Here is a 20,205-nt window from a genome sequence, read left to right on the forward strand (position 1 = left end):
AGGGCCTCAACAATTTAGGCTACTAAAAGACTTATGCACACCAGCTAGTCTAACTACCAAGAGCTTTAACGAGCTGAGCAAATTGCTAACAGACCACCATGCGCCTACCCCTTCAAAGTTTCTATGTCGAGCTAGATTTGACAGTAGGACTCGTCAACCAAACGAGTCAATATCAGAATATGTTGCTGCTTTACGTCATTTAAGTAGATTTTGTGAATTCGGCGATACGCTGTCTGACAGACTATGTGAAAAGTTTGTGACAGGTGTAAACAGCCCTGATATTCAAAGAAAGTTGCTGCTCGAGTCAGATCTAACATTAGAAAAAGCAATACAACTTGCAACTTCATACCAGCAGTCATCAGATGCGGCGAAATCTCTAACGCCTTCAGGGATCCATGCAGTAAACAGCAGGTTAGTCGATAAACATCAACCCCATCAGAGCATTCCAACTTATGCTAAACAGCCTGCTCGTTCAAATCCTAGATCTAAATCTAGTAATAATTATCAAAAATGTCATCGATGCAAAGGTCCCCATGCATCTCATCGGTGCAAGTTCAAGTCTGCAACTTGTTATAAGTGCGGTAAGCAAGGTCACATTGCCAAGGCCTGCTTTGCAAAGTCTTCGTCTGTTGCTAAATCTAGCCAGTCAAGACAGTACCGCAACCAAAAGCAGCACTATGTTAACTCTCACCAAGACTACCTAACCCAACCAATGAACCACTCTACCTGTGAAAATGCTCAAACTGATTCGCAGCCGGATTTCAGCCTGTTCTCTGTGAAATCAATAAGTCATGCTCCCATCAATGTACCAGTTAATATCAACGGTAAGAGCATCAGCTTCCAACTTGACACTGGAGCATCTCTAACAGTCATAACAAAGAAAGATTTTGACGCTGTCACAGGAGGATCAGTGCCTCTACAGCCATGTCACAAGTGTTTAACAACATACACTGGTGACAATGTTCCGGTAATAGGAGAGTGTATGGTTCATGTAAGTTATAATGGTCAAAGTGTTAAACTTCCTCTTCTTGTGGTTGAAGGAAATGGACCGCCATTACTAGGTAGGAACTGGTTAAGTGATCTTAAGTTAAATTGGGAGAGTATTTGTTCATTGAAGAATGTAAAAGAATCTAGTCTTACTTCACTAGATAAAGTAATATCTGAAAATAAATGTGTTTTTGGTAACTCTGGATTACTAAATGATAGAACAGTGAAGTTAAGCATTAAAGATACAAATCCAAGATACTGCAAAGCTAGAGTTCCACCTTATGCAATGAGGAATAAAATTGAAAATGAGCTAAGTAGATTGGAATCTAATGGCATTATAAAGAAGGTAGACTATTCCGATTGGGCGACACCCATTGTGCCAGTCAGTGGCGTAGCCAGGATCGTCTCAAGGGGGGGGTTCCAATTTTTACCCGGGGACAAACTTTCGATTTGCACCCCCCCCCCCTCAAACTTTCGATTTGCACCCCCCCCTCAAACTTTCGATTTGCACCCCCCCCCCTCAAACTTTCGATTTGCACCCCCCCTCAAACTTTCGATTTGCACCCCCCCTCATACTTTTTATATATACCGAGGGGTCTATGGGGGGGGTTATGACCCCCCCTAACCCCCCCCTGCCTACGCCACTGGTGCCAGTGTTAAAGAAGGATGGTTCTATAAGAATTTGTGGAGATTATAAAACTACACTGAATAAGCAAATAGAGCTAAATAGGTACCCTATACCTAACATTGAGGAAATTTCTTTGAATTTGGCAGGAGGAGACAAATTCACTGAATTAGACTTTAGTCATGCTTACACTCAACTAGAACTGCATCCAGATTCAAAAGTCTATACGACAATAAACACACATAAAGGACTCTACCAATATGAAAGACTATGTTTTGGCATATCATCTAGCCCTGGAATTTTCCAAGCTGTCATGGACAGTATTTTTAAGGATATTCCAAATGTTTGTGTGTACTTTGACAATGTGTACATAACTGGTAAGAATGACACTGAACATCTTAAAACACTTGATAAAGTATTGAAAATTGTTGGTGAAAAAGGTTTAAAGATAAACAAAGATAAATGTCAATTCATGTTGACAGAAATTAGTTTTCTTGGTTATATATTAAGCAAGCAAGGTATCAGACCTCAACCTGAGAAAACTAAAGCCATTAAAGAAGCACCCAAACCTGAAAATACCCAACAACTAAGAGCTTTTTTGGGCTTGATAAATTACTATGCAAAGTTCATAGGGAATCTGTCTGGTAAACTATCACCACTGTACAAGCTGCTACAGAAAAATGCAACTTGGCACTGGGGTAAACAACAAGAGTCAAGAAGCTGCTTTTAATACAGCAAAAGAGGCTTTGTCTTCTGACACCTTACTAACTCACTATGACCCAGGGAAAAGACTTGTATTGACATGTGATGCTTCACCAGATGGTGTAGGAGCAGTCTTGTCCCACATGGATGAGAAGGGTGACAGACCCATTGCTTTTGCCAGCAGATCTTTGAACCAGGCTGAGAAAAATTATTCTCAGTTAGATAGGCAAGGCTTAGGCATCATTTTTGGTGTTAAGAAATTTCATAAGTTTCTGTTTGGTAGGAAGTTCACCATCTTTACAGATCATAAACCATTGCTAGGTTTATTTGGAGAAAACAAAACCCTACCTGAGCATGCCTCACCAAGAATTCAAAGATGGGCTATCACACTAACTGCATACAATTATGAATTGAAATACAAACCTGGATCTGAGAATAGTGCAGATAGTCTTAGTAGATTACCTTTAAAAAACCAAAGCCTGAGCTATGTACCAGAAGATGTATTTGTTCTCTTCACTATCATGGATAACTCCAATATAAATGTGAATGATATTAAAAGAGAAACACAAAAAGATAAGTGCTTAATAAAAGTATATGAGTACTGTAAGAATGGTTGGCCTGAAGAGTCTGTGAATGATGACTTAAGGCCATATTAAATAAGAAATAAAACCCTTTGTGAAGATAATATAAAAGATGGAGAAGATGCAGTCCATTATCAGTCAGAGCTACCTAAACAAAGTATTTGTAACTTAATAAATGATTATGGTGATATGGCAATTTCAAATGTTTTAAAGAGAATACATTAGTAAGAAGGAATGTGATCATCAAACAACTTTGCTAACATCATTAGCACTTACAGAAACTAAAAGGGTAACATCAAAAGAAAAGAAAAAAGATTTTTGCCATTTAATACTTTCAGATGCCAATTCAAAAATAGTTCCATTAAATCATGACAACTCATCCATTGAAAGAGAATTTGGTGTTAATAAGAATGTGTATCTAAGAAATTATGGGAGAAAGGAAAAATGGATACCAGGTCAAATTGTTCAAGGTACAGGACCTGTGCCTTATAAAGTTAAAAATAACTTGTGCAGATAATAAGTGTGAATCTGCCAATCCCACCAAATCTGAACAGTTCACACCAACTCAGTTTGTTCTACAACCAAGTTCTGTTGATATGAGTGAACCAAGTTGTCTGGAGTCAGAAAATGTAAATTCTGGAGTTAATGATTTAAATCCTAGACCTCCTGAGATAGAGAATCCAGATGGTCAGAATCTTGAGTCACCAAATCAAAGGCCACTGAGAAGGTCAAACAGGACAATCAAAGTCCCAAATAAGTTAGACCTATGATTTTAAGGGTCAAAAGGACTTTGACATCATTGTTTTGTATTTTGATTATGTTGTAGCATATTGTGCATTGTTTGTAAGGATGTAATCTACCATAGTGTTCATGTTACAATATAATTGGTGATTTTAGGATACTATCAATTGTTCTATTGAGAGATGTGTTATTGTGTTCTAAGGGTAAAGGGATGTAATAGATTGAAATAATTGTGAGGTCAAGGGAACTCACTCTCCTGTATTAGTTATATTTATAATATTGTTATCTTGAGTGATGTCCCTTGTGTACTTCCGTCCGTCCTCTCTCTGTGTGTTACCATCGTGAAGTAGTTAGACCCATTAAATGTGTTATATACAACCACAGGCTTCTGTCGTCAATCTATTATAATAAGCTGTAATAGGAATTGATCAAAATACTCTCATGTGTTGACAGAGCTCTGAGAAGATTTTGGAAAAATATCAATGTTTTAAGAAAAATTCAACAGCAATTATGAGGAGGGGGGGTTGTACAGAGTTTCTTCCAGGCATCTCATTTTTTTTACCCCCCCCCCCCCCCCCCCCCCCCCGAACGAAATGAAATTTATATAATTTATATAGAAAATATATACTTTTAACAGTGTCCGCCCCCCCCCCCCCCCGAAAATTTCAAGTGCCCCCCAGCGGAGAAAAAAGTCTAGAAGAAACACTGGGGTTGTAGGCTGAGGTTTGACGTCATTTTATGGGCGGTCTGGCTTTTTGTGACGACGTGTGGCTGAGGGGAGGGGGAGGTAAAAATCTTCAAAACTACATAATATGAACATTTCTGTTCATCAAGCCAAAACATCTACTAAATTATGAACTGAAATTTCCGTTTTCATGACAAACTTTGACTTAACACACATCATGGTTACATCATGGTTTCAATGCCACTCAGCACTACAATGTAATTTTAATAGCAGCTCCAGTAAAAAACCGTGCACACAAGTTGCAACGCACAAAGTAAGGGATAGTCAAACAATTGTTCATAACGTGTAAAGCAATGTTATACATCACCCAAATGTATTTTCTGTTCCCAATCCCATATGGCTGAATGTCTGCTTTGAGAAAGTTTGGATGAGCAGCTTAACCCATTAAAAAGCATATAGATGAGGTTGTAAAATTGTTTGAACGTAAAAGTGTTCAGAAAACAAATGTAACTTGTTAATAATGATTTTAACACTTTGAATAGTTTTAGGCCTGTAAAGATTTCTAAGATGCACTTTTAGTTTGTAACATGCCATTTATCTATTTGGTGTTACCCTTTTCCTACTTATACGCAATCGCATTTCCTTTACTAAATTGCTGTTGAATTTTCTAACTTAAATAAGCATAGTAAAATACGAATAGTTCGTCTTAATGTCACCCCCCCCCCCCCCCCCCGTTTCAAATGTTGCCAATGTAAGCTTCATTACCTAATCGGATTTTATCAGCCTGTGAAGCCTACGTAAAAAAAGCTTAGCTACCTCAGTGAAGTAAGGTGAACGATTTATCTCTTTCGAATATCTGTTTAATGATACATTTTCTATAGCAATTCATTAATGCAAAGGAATAACACTTTTTTCTTTGAAATTACGGCATTTTTTCGTTTTGGTGTACCCAACCCCCCCCCCTTCTCCCCTCAACGGTTTCATCTGGTGTGGCCCGCCCGTTGTACCGCCTTGGGTTAGGTGTACTGTTTGACTCAACTTTCAAACCGCAGCGGCAAGGTGATATTGAACACCCCGGGCTCCCGTGTTAGCACTTTGGCACCTACATTCGTTTTAAAGAGCACCCTACACTAGAGGCGTAGCGAGGGCGGGGGGGGATGCGGACCGGGAGACACCATTTAGGGGGTGACACCAATGCAAAAAAATGCAAAATGTACAGAAGAAAAATGCTTTTTTAATGATTAATTAAAGTTAAACAGTCTTTTAAGTAAAAATCGACAATTATTACAAGAGTTGGGATTGACACCAAGACATAAACGTGCCAACAATACTACATCCAGCTGCATTATTAACAGACCAAGATATAAACATCGTTACTCGTAAGTCTGCAGTGATTAAAGCTTACACACACACGCATATATATATATATATATATATATATATATATATATATATATATATATATATATATGACACCACTGCCCTACATTCAATTGCTCAATCAAACCAGGAGTAGTGGTGAAAATATGGTGGTAGTAATTGATTATTGAATGTTATCATAACGCGTGTCCTTGAACACCAGAGAGTTTCTTCCAGGCTGAGCCCCCCCCCCCCCCGTAAAAGTCTACCGTCCCCCCCCCTCCCGTGAACGAAATGGAATTTTGGGATTTATATAGAAAATATATACTTTTAACAGTGTACGCCCACACCCCCCGATAATTTTAGACACTACCCCCCCCCCCCCCCCCCGATAATTTCAAGTGCCCCCCCCCCTTCCAGAGAAAAAAAAAGGCTGGAAAAAACACTGAGTAGCACGCGCAATGGTACGCGAGTATAGGCTTTTACAGTTGTGTTAGATCAGTTTAAATATATATCTATATGTTATGATTAATCATAAGTACAGATAAAACTTGTGGGGAAAAGAAAAACAAATGTTACTATGTTTTCGGAGTTCTAATATTTCTTTTACACCGCCTCATTACCGGAAGCAACTTTACCGGAAGTTAACAAAATTTGTTGTGCTTAGCAACCCAATACAGGCATCAGCTATTACATTACACTAGTTTATAAAAATAAGATGTCCATTTAAATGCATTAGATGCAGACTTTATTTGTAAGATTAAACTTTCTTACATGGTTCTGTGGATTATTTAGTCTCCTTTAAGGTTCTTAATATCAGTTATATTTACATTTAAAAGTTAAAAATGCACCAAGAAGTAAAATATTCAAACAGACAAGATGCCAAAAATTGGCAGCTCACAAGCACGGGTGTTGGTCATCACTACAGACCCGGGTACTTTTTCCCAGATTCTGACTTCAAGGTATGCCCAATTAAAGTAATATAAATAAATGATGAAAATGTAATAAAGCTGTTTAAAAATTGTACATCACTTGCAATGGTGACTAATGACTCCACCAATGAGTCTTTATAATAGAATACTAATTATGATAAATAATTGCACCTGCAGGTTACAACAAACACAACAGCATTTTTAAGTCATGAAAATAAAAATGCACATCAAACACTTGTGATTTTTTGATGACTGTAATACACCCCTCCTATATTGAAGTAGACTTATGGAACTGATGTTCTACAAAGAAATTTTAGTAGCGTTCTCTATTTTTGCGACAGTCATGGAATGTTTAATTATAAAATGAATTGCTTAGTTAACATGTGACTAGATACAACCATATTTTACTTAGCTCCATAGATGTCTGTTACCCATTATGTATGTGTACTATTTCATGTGTCTAGTCTAAAGATCAGTTAAAAGTGCAGCAATTTAAATTAAAAACATCAGATGAAGTTATTAAAACCTACAATAGTTAAAGCCTACAATTTTATTATTTAACAAAAAGGCATCTATAGGTCAAGAATTTAATTATTAAACATTCTTTCTGAAAATGTATTTTTAGACCTTGCTTAGGGAACCTCTTCCTCCTACTCTGGCAAAAGAAGATGAGGTGACAAAAGATAAGCCATTTTTAACCACAAATGAGTACTTCTTTGACCGCAAATATCCTGGACTTCTGTACAAAGATCCAGAACATAAAAAAGCACCTGGTCACTGGAATGTAACATATATGAAAGATCTGACTGAAAAGGTATTTTACAGAGAGATTAATTTCATAATGAGAATTTTACTTATTTTTTTATGTGACATATTTTCTTTTTTTGCTGTCACCAATGTATTGTAAATTAGCCTTGACAAGCTATTTCATTCATTGTACCAGCTTCTGAAGACTGAATTTGAGAATTTTCTCAGTTAGGGCAAGGTGGGTGGCGACGTCCATTAACTATGGGAAATCAACTTAGTGAAATGAAAGATCAGTATCAAGCAAAACAACCCGAAGTCAAAGATAAATACAAATTTGAAGAAGTATACTATCCACAAAATTTTATACTACAAGACCACCACAAAGAAGGACCGTCTAAGGTACTTTTTTAATTATTAATAGATTTAGTCTTAATATTTCAGTGCAGTTGATCCAATGTTGATAAAGAATCTTTTTATGAAACTCTAAATCACAAAAAAAGTATTTGTACTAAATTATAAGCAATGTCTTAATATAAGTGAGTTGGAATGCTTTAGTTTTGTTGCAAGATTTATGCTGCATGTATTATGGTTTGGTGTGTGTCATTGATGAAACTGATCCAACTAGATGAATATATTTTGTTTAGGTTGGCGCTGCCAGTACACAGAACCCTAAGCTGCAAGGAAAACCATTTTATGTTAAGGACAAGGGAATACTAAATATTTTGGACCCGTACCTGTCCACAACTCAGCGAGATCACAGGATGTTTACACCTGCTGAGTTAAATGACTATTCAAAGAAGGATATCCCTACTTATTGGGAGTGTGAGAATTATCCTAAGGCTTGGGGTCATGGATTGCACCACAAGTAAGCTTTTTGATCGGCAACTCTTTTCTATTTTATCCAGAATTGGTTGTCTTGCATTAAAAATAAATAAAATGTAACAGTGTATTCATTTTAACATGTTTATAAAACGTTGCAATTTATTTAAAACAAATATTTTTGTTCATGAGTCTTCTTGTTGCTTTCTGCTTAATGTTTTCTTTTTAAATTTTCCCATTTAGTCCATTACCTAAAGATAATGTTCCAAGAGATAAACTACCTATGAGAGATGAAATGATATTTCCAACTGCTACAAGAATCCCTCGTATACCAAAATCAGCCATACCTGTTCCACACGGGTAAGTATTATTATTGATATCAATTTTCACCTTTTTTCTTTTGGAGATTTTTATTGATTTATTAATCATATTAATATAATAACATTAAAATGCAAAGATAGTTGTTTTGTATTTACTAGAATATGACATGTTACCACATAATGTATTCTTATCAAGATCAATGTCTAATGGATTTTTAATAATTTTCTTTGTTTTCAGTGGACTTAAAACTCTGTATGATGATTCATACCAATTCCCATCACATGTCAACATGAAAGAGAATTATTATTGCCCTGTGGATACGCCATTCAAGTTACCAGCACCTGGAACAAAGTCTATATATACAGCACCTAAAATGTATGACACAGAATATCAAAATATTGGAAGTAGAAGGCCTATAACTGTGTCAAAATGATTTTAAATGTTTTACCATGTTGTCTTGTCAGCTAGGTGTGGGCCTTTAGTTTATTATTTGTTTTATCAGGTTTTATATTGCTGTTTTCAAAATTTAAGTTTTTATTTAATTACATTACAAAATATTCTTTTATTCACACCACAACATCATTTTTCTGATAATTAAGGTAATGAGTTTAAGATTTGTAAAAACACATTAAAGAACTTTGTGTGGTTAAAGAAATTTTTTAAATAATCAACAAATTTGAATTTTTTAAGATTATACACTTTGTTAAATATGTACGTGTCACAGTATTATATAATATACACTTTTGTACATATGTATGTGATATTTTGTTTATACAAACATACTAACTGCTGAGATAAGCTATTACAATTATCACAGTTTAAAGGGTTGTTTTTTTTTTTCTTTTTGCTAATAAATAAATTAGTAAAACTTATTTTGAAAGAATGAATTTTTATTTGAATAAAATGTTTTATGAATAATTGAACATTTTCTTTCACTGCTTTTTTCCAAAAATAAAAAATATTATTTTTTGAAAAAGTGATTTTAATAAATTATTGAGATATGCAAATACATTAGCATACAAATGTATCACAGATTAAATGCTAAATAAATTCATTTTCTAAAAATAACAGGCCATTTTTTTTTTTATTACATGCATGGGAAAGTGTTCAAAGTTGTTGATGTGCTGTTTTGATTACAAATGACAGGTGGATGTAGTTGAAGGTCTTGTATCCTGCAAGTTATTAGCCAGTGGTCAACTTTACTCTTGACATCATCATCAGTATGCATTTTAAAACAGATTTCTTGATCAGCTATCTCACTAAGATATCTGTGAACAAAATATTAACTTTCAGTTGTAATAATGGCAATGTTAAGTATAGGCAGTCAAGATTATAATTTTAGTAAAATTTTAGTGATTTTATCCTTTATAGCAAGATTTTTTCAGTATATGCTAAAGGAATATTATGGTAAGCCTAATTATTTCCATATGATTAAAAATCTAAATGGGAAATAGTATATTTATAATAGTGGTAAAATTATTGATAAGATTAGGGTAAAGTATCAAGTATCAGGAGATTTATGGCCACAGGGTACAAATACAAGGAAGTAGAATTGTTAGCACAGTGCTTTGCCTCATTACTCAGATTATCATTTTTATTAAACCAGTAGTTAATCCACCTTTTCACTAAATCTAACCTTTCTACAAGGGCAAAGTAATCAGAGTAATTATATAAGCCTTGACGAACATCAAGCAATTCTTTTCTCTCTATAGAATCACAATCTCTGAACACCTTCAGTGTGTGGAATGAAACCATATCTCTGAAAAGCAAAAGAATAGTAAACTTAAGTAAATTAACAAACAAATTTTAAAATCAATAAAACATTATTATATAAAGAAATAGAAAAGATTTTTAAAAAAAAGTATTTGTTAATTTTTTAATTATTATAATCTTTTTACATCTATTAACAGAAATATTTTTTAAAAAATCCCATACTTTTTAAAATAAAAACTTCTCTCTGTGCTAACATAAACTTACCTTGCATTTTGTAACAGCCTAAGTGCAATGTAGCCTAACTTATTAAGTTTTGGTGTCAGCTTTTGCAACTCTTTATTGCTTTCTTTCCATTTCTGAAGCTGCTTTAAGCCTGTGTTACCCTGTGCCTCTTTCATATATTTATCAAAGCAGGATCTAGTAGTATGTAAAGAAGGGATAGTGAAATAAACATTATTTGAAAAATAAGTATTTTAAAAATTATGGAAATCTTTGTTCAGATGATTTTTTTTTATTGATTTGCATTTAGTTTGATATTCTTTAATACATATTCATTTTATCAAAAATTAGAACTAAGAAAAAATATTTATAAGTTTAATTTAGAACTTTAAAGACATAATTTTAAATAGTTGAGTTTACCTTGTAAGAAAAAGTTGTCTAAAGGTGCAGAGATTTTTCCATTCTTCTGAAGCCACAACTAGTGTTTCTGTATTCACTAAAAACAATGTTTCAATGCACCTTGGATCCCCAGAAGCCAATAGTTCACAATATCGTTGAATTTCAAGAACAGTATAATCCATGCTTTCTTTCTCGCTGTTCTAAATATAAAATGTAATTTACAACTAATCTTAAACAAAAACTAACTAGCATCGATTTTCCTGGAGTATTTTTTTAAAATCCAGATTTTTAATATAATTACATATTTAAAATTTGGGGCGCCATGATTGGAGGGTAGAGCACTCAACCAAAAGTCTCAATTTGATCACAGACTTGAGTATGCAGAATGTCCCTTATAGGTTCATAGGGAAGTAAAGGCATATATGGACATAGTGCTAACCAAACTTTGCCTTCATAGAGGTCACAGAAGCAGAAATTTCATCTACTTAAAGGACCACCAGGTTAAAAAATGTCTCATCTTTATATGAAATATTTACACTGAAGTAAAACAAATTTAATATATATTGTCTAAGTAACCTTGATAAATTTTAGAATAAAAGAAACAAATATATAAATTTTATGTTTTAAATATATTGTATTACAAACTCCATATATATATTCAATAAATTTTTAACATTCGCATTTATCATTAAACTAACCTTAATAGTCTGCCTTGGTGGACTTAAGCTTAAAACCTGAGTAGTTTTAGCTTGGTAAACAATAAAAACATCACTATCACTCCCTTGAACACTGCAATTATATCTGAGCCGAAGTACAAAATATTTTAATGAATGCACATTCATCTATTTCAAGAAGTTTACTTAGTTTAGTTTTATAGTACATTAAATACAACCAGTCAAGTAAAAACAAACTTAACACAAATCTAAAGTTATCAACATAGTTATAGTGTCACTTAAATGATGGTTTTACTTTCAAAACAGAAACCTAACTGAAAAATGACATTATTTACATGGTAGCAGGATGCATTTAAGGCTACTCATTTGCAAGTATAGCTACCAGTTCTTTAACCTGAAACCTGGTTCTAATCTTATTCATAACCTACTTTGTAAGATATTTCTTCAAGAACATAAAAAGTTATAGCTAACCTTTGACTTCCAAAGGGACAAACCAGATGCAATTTGCCAAGTTCAGCTTGCACTTTTTCAATGACAGAAGCCCAGTGCCCATTAATGCTAACATCATTTTCTTCATCTTTGAAAAATGATGGTTTCTTTTTAGCTTCTTCCTTCAATTGTCTATCCATGTGAAGTTTATTCAAACGTTGATCTATCAAATTACAAAGTTCACGCCCAACACTTTCACTTAACTGTTGCCAGTTTCTAGCATTATTTACTGAGTTGCCCTCCTTCAGTAATAAATGATGTGTTGATTCAAAACTCAAGCAAGCTTGCTTTGAAATAGACAGAAAGTGTTTTAACCACTTCACATGAAAATAATGCCATTTTTTAGTAATATTTACTGATGGTTCTAAGTGCTGTATATCTAATGGATTTGTGCTATCTTCTTGTTTGCATATATAGGAATCATCTTGCTCTGATTCTGGTGAACACTTGTTAAGCTTTGAATCAAACAAACTTTCAGAGTACCCATGCCAACCACGTTGATTGTTAACACTAAAGATGATTATAACAGGGCCATTTTGATGTGCAGAAATCAGTAAATCTAAAGGATGTGGTGGATTATTTCTCTCCTGGCATGCCCAAATTCCTGAATGTATGCACTTGTGCAAACTCTCTAAATTCATACACTTGGCAATAAAATAACTGTATTTTTCAGGACTGGCCATTGGTATTGAAATCTAAAAAATAGATATATATTTAACAATTATACAATACATTTTGAGTAGGATTCTTTACAAAATAGTATTTTTTTCAACGGCACAGACAAAAAACTTGTGATATAACAAAAGCTTGACCCTCCAAGACCTAAACCATACTCCTGCCATCAACAGCTCTCCAGATTCCTTTGCACTTAACCATTGATTCCAGCAGCAGCAGGTTTTGAATATATGTATATATATATATATATGTATATATATATATATATATATATATATATATATATATATATATATATATATATATATATATTATTGTATATATATATACACTTTAACTTCTTAACACCAGATTTTTTTGTGACAGTCTTATGTCAACGTGTAATTGGGGTTCAACTTTAGTGTCTGGCTGGTGATGTTGGTTGCCAGTTTATACAATATGTCACTCTTTGTCATAAAAACTACCCACAAATAACATGTTAATGATGTACATATCAATATTATTTGGTCTGGGTATGTTGTTTCCAGTCCAAGAGTACTATTTTTTTTAGGATGCATAGATAATTTTAATAGGCCAATAAAATCAATGTATGGAAATTCAATTAAAAATTATCTCCTTTTCTCAAAGTTTTTACTTTCTTTGCTATATGGTGGGGGATTCTAGTTTAGTTATAAGTAACGAGGCGGCCCGCGGCATAACATACGCCGCTATTTAGTTGTTTTTTCTCTTTTCATAATTTGTGAATTTGACGGTACCAACGCTGCCACTGAAAATATTTCTTTAAAACACTATAAGTAGCACGTTAAGGACCAACCCCCCTTCCTCCCCCCCCTACGTTTAAAATAGTTTCAAACTAAATTATCTGCCCCTAATAGTCGTCACTAAACCCGGCTCTGCTTGTAAACATTTAGAGTGAACACAGCTCACTAAGACCATGTAGGGGTGGGGGTGGTAGGGAGCGCATTTACAGCTTGTTTTCTAGCGTCTCCCAGAAGAGAATTATATATATAGATAATACATATAAAACAATAGTTTAAATATTCTATCCCTCTGTTGTTCTGGAATTCTGTGAAATGTAAAAGTTACCCTTTTTAACCTGGGTAGATGAAGGAGAGTTCACCCCCACCCCTTCCCCCTCAAAATTGCTCTTGGTAAAAATAGAGTGTATTAATCAATTTCTATTACAATTTACAAACTGTTACAAGCAGTTTTCTAAAACATAAGATGGCTAAAATTCAGTCTATAACATTACTTTTTTAAAATGCAAAATTGTGACGTCACACTGAATCCTCTCCCCCTAATCACACAACATAACAAGCGCTTCCTCTATGAGTCAGGTTGGCCTCCGCCTAGACATACTACAAATTAAGTCAGAAGTCTGAACTCAAGACTTCCAGGTTGGCAGTCAAGCACTCCACCCCCTGGCCACAAGTCCAATGAGTTGGAATGTAAACTTGAAAGTGTTAAAGCAGTGTAACAACATATTGTTGTTTTTTAAACATTTTAAATAAATGTCAACTAGCTTTATATTTCATTTTGTTACAAACTAAAATGATGAAAAATAAGTTTAGTTGAATTATTTTAATAGGATAATTATTTTATTTTATTATCTGAGTTGTGGATAGGATGAAAATTGAAGAGAGATATGCCATTGGAAAATTGAGATATAATTTTAACTTTATAATATTATATTGAGGGTAAAGATAAAATGTAATGAAATTGCATGATCATTGGTGATCCTTTTAATTAATTCAAAACAATTATGCCCTACTGTAGTACTATTACTACTATGCATGAATTAAATCATATTAATTTTTTATTAGTAAATAATAAATTTAAATAGGCCTTAATCAGTAGGCCCTAATAAATGTCATTGATTATTAAATTGAAATTATTAGTTCTACTCTTAAAAATAATTATTTTTTAACATTTAGACTAGTAGAGAACTAAGTTTGTATTATGAATTATGGAGCAAACAACAGGTGCTGTTTTTATAATAATTTATATAACTTATATTTTATGGGCCCTGCCTAGCACTTCAATATTATATTGAATAAAGAGTCAGAGGTGTAGCGACCCTTCCCAGCGCCCAAGGACAAACTTTCAATTTGGCGCCCCCCTCGGGAGCAAATTTTCAAATTGTAACCCCTTTTCAAACTTTCAATTTGTATCCCCCCCCCCTTCAAACTTTCTATTTTCACCCCCAACTGTTTTTAATGCAAAAATGCAGCTAAAATGACATTTTAATTTGTTTTTACAACCAACTTTGGCGCCCACTAAGGTCGGCGCCCGAAGACATATGTAACCCCCTGCCCCCCCATCGCTACTCCTCTGTAAAGAGTAGATCTACTAGATAGTAGATCTAGTCTAGATTCTAGATATAGGCCTAGATCTAGATCTAGATTATTTTTAGATCATTAACTTACTATTAACTTACTATTAAGAATCCGAATTTTAGATCCTACTAGACTACCCGTCACCCGTTGGATAACTGGGTTTCGGGGGTCATCCATCCAAAAACATCACGTCTGTCACTCAGAGGCGTAGCGACCCTTTTCTGCGCCCGGGGACAAACTTTTAGATTTGAACCCCCCCCCGGCAAGATTTTGATATGCACCCCCTCAAACTTTCGATGTGCACCACCCCCCCCCCCCCCATCTCAAGATTTCTATTTGCACCCCCCCCCCACCTCAAACTTTCGATTTGCACCCCCTCAACCTTTCATTTTATTTTTCCAACCCATTTTGGCGCCCCCTAAGGTCGGCGCCCGGGCGACATGTCCCCCCCCCCCGCCCCACCCTCCTCGCTACGCTACTGCAGTGTCACTTATCGTCACAAAAACAGACCCCACATTCAAACATATGTTTTTTATCTTTTAAAAACACCGAAAACAACGATTTCGGACTATCCCTTCATATACTGACGTCACAGGTGACCTACTCAACTCTACTTCACCTGCCCAGTGTCCCGCCAAGTCTCAGACATGTTTTTATCGTTTAAAAAAAACGATTCCAGCCGAGCATGTCTCTGACCACACTATCCCTTCATATGCTTAGGACAAACAAACAGGTGAACTCTACTTCACCTGCCCTGTGCCCCGCGAGGTCCTGATAGTCAACCTTATCATTCACATGTAGGCCTTAGGAAAAATAATTGAAAACATTGTTGTAAAAAGAAAATATATCTTTTTACTATTACTACAGTCATTGTTCTAAACTTTTATATACAATGTGGTTAATCTACCCATGAATATATCAATAAATTAATTAACGGCTTTAAATTAGTTTGTAATTAACAGTGTGTTTAAGAAGGATCAATATTTACCACTCAAAATACCATTTCGCAGCTCTACACATAATGAAGATTCTCCCCAATAACAAATCAAAAAACAAACAAACTAAAAAATGAGTTATCAAACATCACTATTCAGTCAAAGTTAAGCCATGGTTCTAAAACTTTAAAACAATTGTGGTTAATCTACATATGAATAAATCAATAAATTAATTAATGTCTTTAAAAAAATGTGTGATTAACAGTCTGTCTGCAATCAAAAATTATTCTCTACCTACATACTATTTTACAGCCCCCCATATACAGCAGTTTCCTTACAGTAAGAAATCAGACAAACAAATAAATATTCAAACATGTAAACAAAGTTGAGTTTTAGTATTATTAGATGTTTCTAGATTCAGAAACATCTGGATATCTAGAACAACGTTGGTTCTAGATCTAGATCATAGATCTAAAATAAATAGTAACTTTAGATCTAAATCAGTAAATCTAGGTTCTACCAATCACCCATAATCAACAATGGAGGCGAGCGAGTTGACGAGATTCCTTCCATAATATTAATAATAATATTGTTGACATGGAATAAAAACGTGCTTTTTAGATTTAGACTGTAAAAAAAAATAAAAAATAAAAACTTAAGCCTAAAATTAATTTAGAAATTTTATATTCTTAGAATAAATGCTATAAAAGTTACAAATCTAGAGAATTTGAAAATAATTTGTTGAGTTTAAGGCTACATTTCTATTTATTTTCATCAAGCCTAAGTTATAACCGGATGTTTCACTTTCGTAAGACAAATATTGATTGGCTGTACAGTAACTTAGTTTACAAAACTTTGCAGATCAAGTTTTTAAAAAACAATGCAAATTTAACCCTATCCCTACAACCCTATTTCACTGTATTCGACTACAAGGCGGGTCATTTTGACCCGTATACTTTTTATATAAGAAACTATTATTACATATGTAAATTTTTTATAGCATAACTATTATTTTAATGATAAATGGACACTAAAATTATAGTGTATACATTTCTACACTAAATTTTAGTTTTAGGTATTATATTATTATACTTTTTAGGCATAAATAAAACTAGACGTTACTAAATATAAAAACTTGTACCTTTACTATCGATTTATTTTTCATATGCAAGAAAACTTAATCACAATTATTATCAGTTTGCACAGTAAAGCTATATAGACTAGAGATAGAATCTATATATTTGACAAATAGTTATTTTACCATCTAACATGTTATCGTATCTCGCATGACTTTTGTTTGGATGACGCTATTGGGCCCAACACTCAGTGAGTGGTTCAGAAGGCTTCTTTTTGTCTACTATTTGATCTAATGTGAATTGCAGTAGCTTGGACATAGTACTCTGTGCTCAATGCTCACAACTTGGGGCAGAACAAACTCTTTTGACAATATACACATTTTGTAAATCTGCTGCTGTCTATTTGTAATAGCTGTCGCTTTATATTTCACCTTATTGGGGACATTAGTTGCAAATTGAAAAATATGGTCATTAGCTACCACTTAGTTTGCCCATTGGGGCATATTGCTAGAGCCATACATGGATGATTTCATGCAGTCTTTCCATTTTGATGTCATCATTTTGGCATCAATATGCTTGCTTGACACAGTTTAGTAGCCAAAAACTTAGTTCAATGTAAAGTTCAAAGTTATCAGAGATTGATACATAAGTCATCTCTATTTCAATATCCATTGATTTATCAAAATATGGTTCCATGTGCTTCAAAGCTGTAGTCAAGGAGTTGGTCCTATTTTACCCAACTATGGTTGGACTGTCTGAGGTGACATGGTCTAACACCCACGGACCATAAAACTTAACTCATCAGATGGCTTTTGTCGCAAAAGACTGCATAGATACAAATCAATATTTGCTTCCTGCTGTATCTTTATTATATCAAAGCCTATTACACAACATTCTAAATACTTTATTGACAGTATGGCCCTAATTTCCAAATTCAGCAACAAAAATAAGTTCAGGTCTGATTTATCGCTTTCAAATTGATACTGTATCCAATGAACCCATGCAGTCATCAGTTGGTATGTCTTTGTATCTCCTTACAATACAACTTCTCTATGTGTAGGCCCAAACCTAACAATCCACAACAGTTTCATTTGTAACAAGAAGGTTGAGTCTAAAAACATGCTATCAACATCATTGAACAAATTATTGTTGTGCTTCGGCGCTGAAATAAATGTTTCTAATTGGTGTCTTTGGTAAGGCAGGAAGGGATACAAACTTATGAGCCCAAAAGGTCTACCCCCAAGGGAAGTTGTTTGAAACTTCTATAGATTTATACCACTTTCCCCTACACTAGTAGAATTTTTCTCTATATAAATGTATATGGGTCAATTTGACCCATGTTAGTAGGGAGAGGAATAGTGAACCTAAACCTGCTCACCCTCATGCACACGTGCAAAATCAAACATTCATTTTTATGTTGAAATAAAGCAATGTATGTGTAGGAAGCATATCTAGAAGCTCAAAACAATTGGTCCAGTGGTTGACCAGTAATTAACTAAAATGTAGCATTGTCGGGTCAATTTGACCCGCCTTGTAGGGATAGGGTTAAAACCCCATGACCTAGTTTTCTATTTTTAGCTTACAATGTGTACAATAAATATATGACGGCCTATCCAATAGCAGGATGCCATTGTTTATGTCGCCATTACACGTGAAAAGCAAATTGTTTTTGCTTTTTTTTTTAATTTTTATTTAGTTACCGAAAATATTATAAACATCAAATACATCCAATCTTTAGTAAAGTCCGAAAAAAAACAGACAGGCAGGATTTTATAACCATATTAATTGTAACTACGCTGTGCATGATTTTTAAATGAATTTATACACCTCTCAAATACCTTTGAGACTTTTCTCGCTGGGGCCAGGCCAGGCATAGTCTCATACTTAATTATAATAGTTAACTTAACAATAGATCTAATAATTATTATTAATAACTGATTTTTTTTTAAAGTATTTTAATCATGAATTTTATCAAATCCAAGTAAATGATCATTTTATTCAGAAATGTAGGCCTTTATCTAGGTTCATCATTTATTATTAATAACTGATTACCATATTTTTTTTTTTTTTTTATTTTTTTTTTGATTTTTAAAAATTATTATTTATTAATTTAATAGATTTAGATGTTTTTAGATTGCAGCCTAAAATATTTACATTCCTATCATTCACAATAGAAATTACAAATTTGTTCTATTCTAGATGTGGTCATCAGTCCATCGCATCAACACATTTTTACAATCTGATAACATAGAAATTAACAACTTAAATAAAATTGTGGATGAAGGTAAACTACAGACGTTTTTTCCAAATAATGGATGAAAGAGTTATTACTATTGTAGTTTTATCAGTTTAAAATTTGTGCAAGGATTTGTTATGTAGCATTGACCGACATTATAATGTTATATTGTTCCTGTGTACATGTATTATTACTGTGGTAGTGATCATGGGTTAATTGTAGTGAATCATTTAGTAATTGCACTTTTTAGCTATTATTCTTCTTGATTTAACTCAAGACTCCAATAATTGTCCTCAGAATTAGACGTAAAAATAGAAGATGCAAGCTTTTCCTGGTCTGCTTCTGGAGAAGCTGTTCTTAAAAATTCAACCAGGCACGCTTGTTGCAGTTATAGGTGAGGTGGGTTGCGGAAAGTCTTCACTGTTATCTGCAATCATGGGGGAGATGAACACTCTTGCTGGTACTGTTTGATGATCCATTGGGTGCAGTGGACAGCCTTGTGGGACAACACATCTTCCAAAATGTTATCAGCAACACTGGACTTTTAAACAGGAAGGTTGATCAGTGGTTTATTTTTTAACTTGGCCTAACTGATTACCATAAAAGTCGAACCATATTATTACTAGTAAGAAAGTACCATAAAAGTCGAACCAATCGAAAATATCCTGAAATAAGATTCTAACTTTCAACGGTGTTTGAGACAAATTTTAAATTATTAATAGATCTAGTATAGAAACTAGATTTAGGCTTAAGTAATAAGGAAATAAGGCCATTGTATTAAAAATATAGTCTAGTTCTAGATTCTCTAGTATAAATAGAATCTTAAGTAATAGGTATTCGTAGGATGAAGGAAAAAGTTGACATTGCAAATTTACAGTAGTTTCCCTTGAAAACATCACTATCAAGTATCAGTTCAAGTAAAACTAAAACTCAGTCTACTGTTATATATAGTCT

The 20,205-nt window shown here is 33.8% G+C and overlaps 2 protein-coding genes across 3 annotated transcripts; one reads left to right on the forward strand and one right to left on the reverse strand.

Moving 5' to 3' along the window:
* The first annotated feature begins 6,351 nt into the window (after positions 1-6,351).
* Positions 6,352-9,395, forward strand: LOC131945034 (uncharacterized). The gene is made up of 6 exons (XM_059306012.1): positions 6,352-6,642; positions 7,238-7,426; positions 7,588-7,758; positions 8,004-8,224; positions 8,422-8,538; positions 8,737-9,395. The coding sequence occupies exons 1-6, from the start codon at positions 6,526-6,528 to the stop codon at positions 8,930-8,932; spliced, it is 1,011 nt and encodes a 336-aa protein (XP_059161995.1). The 5' UTR covers positions 6,352-6,525; the 3' UTR covers positions 8,933-9,395.
* Positions 9,396-9,438: 43 nt separating this feature from the next.
* On the reverse strand, positions 9,439-20,017 carry LOC131945033 (uncharacterized). 2 transcript variants are annotated; one of them, XM_059306011.1, is made up of 8 exons: positions 16,345-16,458; positions 15,106-15,131; positions 11,976-12,688; positions 11,529-11,631; positions 10,852-11,030; positions 10,477-10,629; positions 10,136-10,258; positions 9,439-9,767 (listed from the first exon to the last, which is right to left on the reverse strand). In XM_059306011.1, exons 3-8 carry the CDS (start codon positions 12,674-12,676, stop codon positions 9,587-9,589), a joined length of 1,440 nt encoding a protein of 479 aa, XP_059161994.1. In that variant the 5' UTR covers positions 12,677-12,688; positions 15,106-15,131; positions 16,345-16,458; the 3' UTR covers positions 9,439-9,586. The 2 variants fall into 2 exon arrangements, with proteins under 2 accessions (XP_059161994.1, XP_059161993.1); XM_059306010.1 differs by lacking the exons at positions 15,106-15,131; positions 16,345-16,458 and adding an exon at positions 19,889-20,017.
* Positions 20,018-20,205: the final 188 nt, after the last annotated feature.

This window comes from Physella acuta, unplaced genomic scaffold, assembly GCF_028476545.2.
Source record: "Physella acuta isolate Inbredline_101_S28 unplaced genomic scaffold, ASM2847654v3 ptg000519l, whole genome shotgun sequence".
NCBI classification, from domain to species: Eukaryota; Metazoa; Mollusca; class Gastropoda; family Physidae; genus Physella; species Physella acuta.